The sequence below is a fragment of the Etheostoma spectabile genome, chromosome 9, assembly GCF_008692095.1.
Source record: "Etheostoma spectabile isolate EspeVRDwgs_2016 chromosome 9, UIUC_Espe_1.0, whole genome shotgun sequence".
NCBI classification, from domain to species: domain Eukaryota; kingdom Metazoa; phylum Chordata; class Actinopteri; order Perciformes; family Percidae; genus Etheostoma; species Etheostoma spectabile.
Genome location: NC_045741.1, coordinates 4,573,905 through 4,579,986, shown reverse-complemented (window position 1 = coordinate 4,579,986; position 6,082 = coordinate 4,573,905). Strand labels below are relative to the sequence as shown.

Genomic DNA, 6,082 nt, shown 5'->3' with positions numbered 1-6,082 from the left:
TTTTTTTTTTTTTAAAGTTATGTCATTGTAAATTCAATACTTCTGAGTTTTGGACATTTGAAGATGTCACCTTTTTAACTCTGGGGAAACTGTGGCAATCTTTTCCCACTATTTATGATATGATATATAGACTAAATGCCATTTATGGAACAATTACTACTCTACATAATACATCTGCCAAATGGGGCTTGACAATGGTGGCCACAATTTAAAACAAGCTTAACACAAGTGTTAAAATGACTCCAGAAGAACAAGGTGAAGATGAGTGAAGTGTGTACCTATAGCCGGGGCGTTGATGCAGAGCTCTCTGGACAGAACAAGGAAGGTTTTTCCCAGTACGTAGACATTCACCTGCGGAGGACAGCAATGGTTTCTAAACAGTGATGAGCAGCAAAAATCAAAACACTGAGCATCAGTCTGAAATTAAGACTTAACAAGATGTTGGATATGATTGATGATGACTGTGTGTTGAGAGAGAAAACAGACTATTAGGATATGAATTAAAGCCGTTGCGTCAGCATCAGGTTAAGTGTTCTGGTTACGTAACTGACCTGAAGGTTGCAGAATGTTTCACTTCAATATGTGTGATTAAAAGCTAAGCTGTGGGCCATTTAAAAAAAAAAAAAAAAAAGATTTTCCCCTTATACAGTCTCCTAAAATTGCAGCTCTATTAATTTCTATTGAAAATATCTGTATGCCTTCAGATCAATTTCCTGAATCTAAATGACAGATCTGACCGGTTTGTCTGAATAGTATTGGCTCTCTCTCGGATATTTCTTTTCACCTTTTGAATCATAAACAGTCAACATTTTAAATCAGTAACCCGTTGTATTTGGTGATTTTTACTTTGGCGGGTTGAAGTGGAGGGTGTGACCAATTTATTTACTTTAGTCATCTAAAGGGGGACCTTTCACAGACATCTGCAATGACAAGTGTTTCTCCAAAAACAACAGCACAGCAACAGCGAAGGGACGGTTATTTTGATAACCAAGGTTATAATTTTGAGGTGAAAAAAAAAAACATCTCAGAAACAACTGAAAAATGGGACAACTACTGGCTAAATGACTGTTTGCCTTACAGGTAAACTCCTTGTGGGTTAGCACTGAAGATATTTATCACAAGAAGTTATCTCAAGATCTCTATTGCGTAGGTGAAGATAACATTTCAGCTTCCATAACTGCTTGCAAGTACTGACCAGAATCTGTTAAGTACCAAAAGTTAACACACAATTCTTTGTCTTTAAACAGTTATTCTGTGATTTTATTCTTTACTTTGCCAACTTTAGAGCTGAAATAATGAGTCGATTAACCGCGCGGTCTATAGATGGCTCCAGCTGATCAAATGGAGGTTTTGCTGCTTTTCTTTCCGTTATGTGACGGTAATCTGAATAGCTTTGGGCTTTGGACTGCCAGTCGGATAAAACATGGAATTTAAACATGCCGCAGTGGGCTCTGGGAAATCATTTAAAAATAATTACTATCAATTGACCAAGAAAATAACCAAGCGCAACCCCTTGCTAATTTTATAATGTATTTTGGAAAGTTCTTTGTGAGATTCTAACTATCCTGATTGTAGAGTAGGTAACAGAACCCCACATTCCTCGGGACTAAACCTTGCTGGAACTAAAATCAGGCCTCAGCAGTCGAGTTTAACAAATCAAGTGGGGATCTTCCAAAGTGAAGTATTGTTTGTACAAATTTTTGTTTCTTTGTGTTACAATCCCTTCACAGCAGCTCTGCAAAGAAACACTATGCAGGTTTACACACCTAGAAAAGTTTAGTCCAAAGGTGTTTGAGTGTTTCATTTAGATCAGGGCTTCTACCGGTTAACAAAGTTAAATATTTTTAATACCAAATAGAACTAGAACTGCAAGCAGTTCTGACCGGGGTCCAAGCCTTCCCGGCACGATTCCCCTTAGGACTCCTTGGAACCTGCGAAAGATGAGCACGCAAAAGCAGAAACCAAAGAACGACCGAGGCAAGGCAATAGTCAGGAGATTTCACAAAGTGCAAACAGTAAAGTCTGTGGTGATTTGCAATGGCGATTCTCTCATTCATCGAGTAAAAGGTTAAAACGCTTCTACCTCAATTATAGCGCAACCTAAAGGCCTATCATCATCAAATCTGGCATAGAGCCTCAGATTGGCATTTCATACTACAGTAGAGAGAGTAGAGATGTTGCAAATTTTGCCAACTTCACCAAATTTGGTAAAGCACCTTGGAGTGGGACGCCGAACAACACCAAGTTTTGTTCAAATACCTATTAATTTGGCTGAGATTATTATAATTCTGCTAAAGTTTGTGTTTTGTGGCTAGCTAAAAAATGTGTTTTGTAGTGAAATGCGTAAGTTTAACGTAGCAAAATTGTTTTTGATAACTTGTGGTCAGGTCTGGGCACCCAGATAGCTCAGTTGGTAGAGCGGGTGCCCATATATAGAGGTTTGCTACTCGACGCAGCGGGCCAGGGTTCGAGTCCGGCCTGCGGCCCTTTGCTGCATGTCACTCCCCCTCTCTCTCCCCTTTCATATCTTCATCTATCCTGTCAATTAAAGGCCTAAAATGCCCCCAAAAATAATCTTAAAAAAAAAAAATGGTCAGGTCCATCTGTAGATCCTACGATGCAGGGATCTGGACCAGTCCTGAAAACAGCAACCCCCCACCCTGTACGGTTTAGGCTGTAGTATGAGTTTCAGCCGGAGAAGAATAAGAAACCTTAGGAAAGCAATAGGGTTCCATCTGGGAACCGCGTTGCATGGTAAGCGCGGTTCCCTGCCCCCCCCCCGGGCTTGGACCCCTAATTAAATTGAATACTCGTTCTACAATACTAGCAAACGTAAGATGGAAAACCAGTTGGGACGATGTGGTCTACCATTAGTTGTAATTCAATCACATTTTTTCAGTACTTTCCATTCTAGTACAACAATAATTCCTATGATATGATTTATAAGGTTGCCACAGAAACGGCAAGAAATGCATGATGGATTAAAAAACCAACAGTTAATAAATCATCAAGGTCATCCAAGTTTTGGCTCAAATACACATTTGCAGATATTAGTTTCCTAGCTGCAGTAGTGACAGTGTTTTCCACAGGTCTGATCAAAAAGGAATTTAACAGCCTCCTGCAGCCCAATCCACTGTTGGAACAATCCCACTTGTAGTTTACATGTGTGTAACATCTCCCCTGACAGCCTGCCATTGGATATAAAACATTTTGTAATGAACATTCCCGCCTACAGCGGTCAGGAGACAATATGTAAGACTCTTGTAAATTGAATTAAAATCTTTTTAATACCTTCTAAGGCAGAAACCGATGACCGGTTAGATAGACTTGAATTAATGTGGAGCTTTAACCACTGCTGTTTGAGAAGTTTAGTTAAACTAATAGATTACACTTGAGACAAAAGAACATACTTGTATTTTTCAAGTAAGGTAGGACATTTTCAGACAATATTGAATTTGAATTTGGATAAATTGGGGGTAAGGAAACCCTCTGGTTTAGGATAAGATGCATGTGCAGTTAGACTAGGCTAAGCAGTGAGAAGCCTGGCTTGTTGGTGGTGGGTGGGTGGAAGTGTGTCATCGGGGTTATCACAATGGCACCTCCCCTCACAGATGTTTCATTGTATTTAACCCACAACACCTCCAGAAGGCTGGGCAGTAAATTCTGGCGTCCCCCCCGCCCTCAGTCTATCTGAAAGGATCTGAGGATGAATACTGTTGAATAACAAAGACACGGGGCTGCACATCTATCATTTCCTCCACAAATTATCAGCATTACAGCTCAGAATTAAAGTTCTGGTGTGGCAAGCTAAAGCAGAAGGGCAGTGAAAGCTACAGGATCAGGTCATGAACTCAGGTCAAATGTCTGTCATTCCTTCAGAGTGAGTGCCCAGACCTCCGGGGCTCCGGTCCGAGGGATAGCAGACAGACGGACTCTCACTCTCAGCCCCCTCTGGAGTCGGGCAGGGACACAGATGCTCCTCTGCTATTCTGGGAAGTAAGTTCCAGCAAGGAATGAATATAAGGCAGAAATGGCGGTGGAGGAGTGGGAGTGTGGAACAAATGCCGACGCTTTGAAGCAAGACAGCGTGATTACAGCTCAATCATTACACATGAGTGTTAGTCTCAAGAAACTCTGGAACAAAATCAACACCTAAGCAGCATCTTGAAGCTGCACTAAGACAATGATGAATAAGGGATAGGTTCTCCAGAGCAATTCGGTGTCTTTCAGCTCCAGGTCTTGGTTTATGACCTGCAACAAGCACCACGTCTTGTGTTTCCAAGCCTGAAAATTACTCCTCAAAAATAAAAGGCTTGCTGTACTCAACTCCTTTTGGTAACAGACATGACCCTGGTCTCTGTTGAAACAGAGTTCTCTGGAGTTTACTAACAAAGTCAATTTTAGTCAAAGTGATACTGAACTAAATTTACAGCAGCACAAATACGGTGATGTCAGATCTTTTACTGCCCTGTCTTGGATGTTCTAAACTACTTTTGTTGGAGTGATACTTGGATTGGACTACAAAAGTCAGAAAATGAGACGCAGAACAACTGAAATTGCTTCACTTAACTGTTAAGGATTGTAAAAGGTGTAAGGGATTGAACATCATTTAGCATATGTTTATTATTTCCAAATAATATGCAGATTTGACCTAAATGACTAGTTTTAGAACTGTAGATTGTCATTAAACTGTAATTTTTCATTAACATATATTATAGATATAGAACTTTACATCAGGTGTGTATCAAAATCACAACTCTGATATGTTTGTGCATTCATGCAGCACGGCAGTTTTGTTCATTGCGTCTGAAACCTTCTGTCCTTTGATAATCGTCACTTTGAACTGGCGGCAGTGGAGTGGTTTGTAGATGGAATGGAGAACCTGAGGAGAATTGATCCCCCTCTCCACTGCAGCGCTAAGTGAAACTTTCCGGGTCGAGGGGTCAAAACTCAAAGCGCTCTACAATCAAAAACGCTGGCGGTTACCCGATACTTTACGGCAGTCTCAACAGGTGGAAGAGAAAACCTTTCAATTAGAGGATTCCTGATGAGACTCGTGTGACTGAAGGCTGCTCCAGTTATATTAGTGAGCATCGACAACTCTCTGCTAAAGACAGAAACTACCATCTTTCTGAACCCAACAGGTGCTGTCAACAAGTCAACAGCTTCACTGCCCCAGAGGAAGATGGTGAAGGCCCCCTGGAAATCGGATGCTGACATTTGCCAGATAAAAACCTGGTTGTCTGCTTTGTTAAATTAAGAATTCGGTAGACGTAGTCCCGTGTTTGAATACTATACTTTGGACCACTTTCTGGACCAAATGCTGCCAATTAACAGTACAATTTAAAATGGAATAAAAGTTACCAGGATTCAAGACCTACACACTGATGAATGAAACGGCACCATAAAATATATATACACACAGATGAAAATTTGTCATCTGCTTCATTTATAGTTGCTACAGTTCAACATTAAGGATCGTCCCAGAACTAAACTTAATTATGAAACTGTCTCCTCTGTAGCCAAATGTCCACCTAAAAAACTGGAGAAAAGGATTACGAACACTGTCCAGAAATCAAATAAAACATTTTATTCAGAGAAAGTGGCCCGAGGAGACCCCTGGGAGACTGAAAGTGTCTGAATATGTGCACAGTATGCAGGATCATCTGCATGTTTGCTTTCCAAAGCACCATTTACTCAATACTCTGCATGTGTGCAGAGAAATGCATCTTATGTTGAAAACATTCAGAGCTTGTGATCAAATGAAAGAAATCTGGATCGCTCATATTAGCAGGAGAAAACAGCTGATTTTTACAGCCAGTATTGATCTCGCCCCTGACCAATGTGCTTATTCCACGTGATTAACTTTGTGGCGCAGACTGACAAAGCTCCCCGTTCATCCAAACAATGCAAAGCAGACCACGCTGCCTGGGTGAGGCTTCAATAAAAATGCGATTGGTGGAGTATGGCCTCCCCACAACCAAAGCAAGAGCAGCAGCAGTCTAAATGCCAGACATTAATAACCTCCACCCGCTCAAAATCCACTCCTAATCCACTCCCAGCCTCCTCATGCCTGGGTGTG

General features: G+C 41.0%; 1 protein-coding gene across 2 annotated transcripts in view; it reads right to left on the bottom strand.

Moving 5' to 3' along the window:
• brf1a (BRF1 general transcription factor IIIB subunit a) overlaps positions 1–6,082 on the bottom strand; it is a 206,738-nt gene that overhangs the window by 150,026 nt on the left and 50,630 nt on the right. For both annotated transcript variants that reach the window (XR_004333450.1, XM_032525603.1), the window contains exon 6: positions 279–351. Coding sequence is in view for 1 of the 2 variants with exons in the window: in XM_032525603.1 (XP_032381494.1) it covers positions 279–351 (73 nt within the window). In the remaining variant the exon portion in view is untranslated. The remainder of the gene's footprint in view (positions 1–278; positions 352–6,082) is intronic.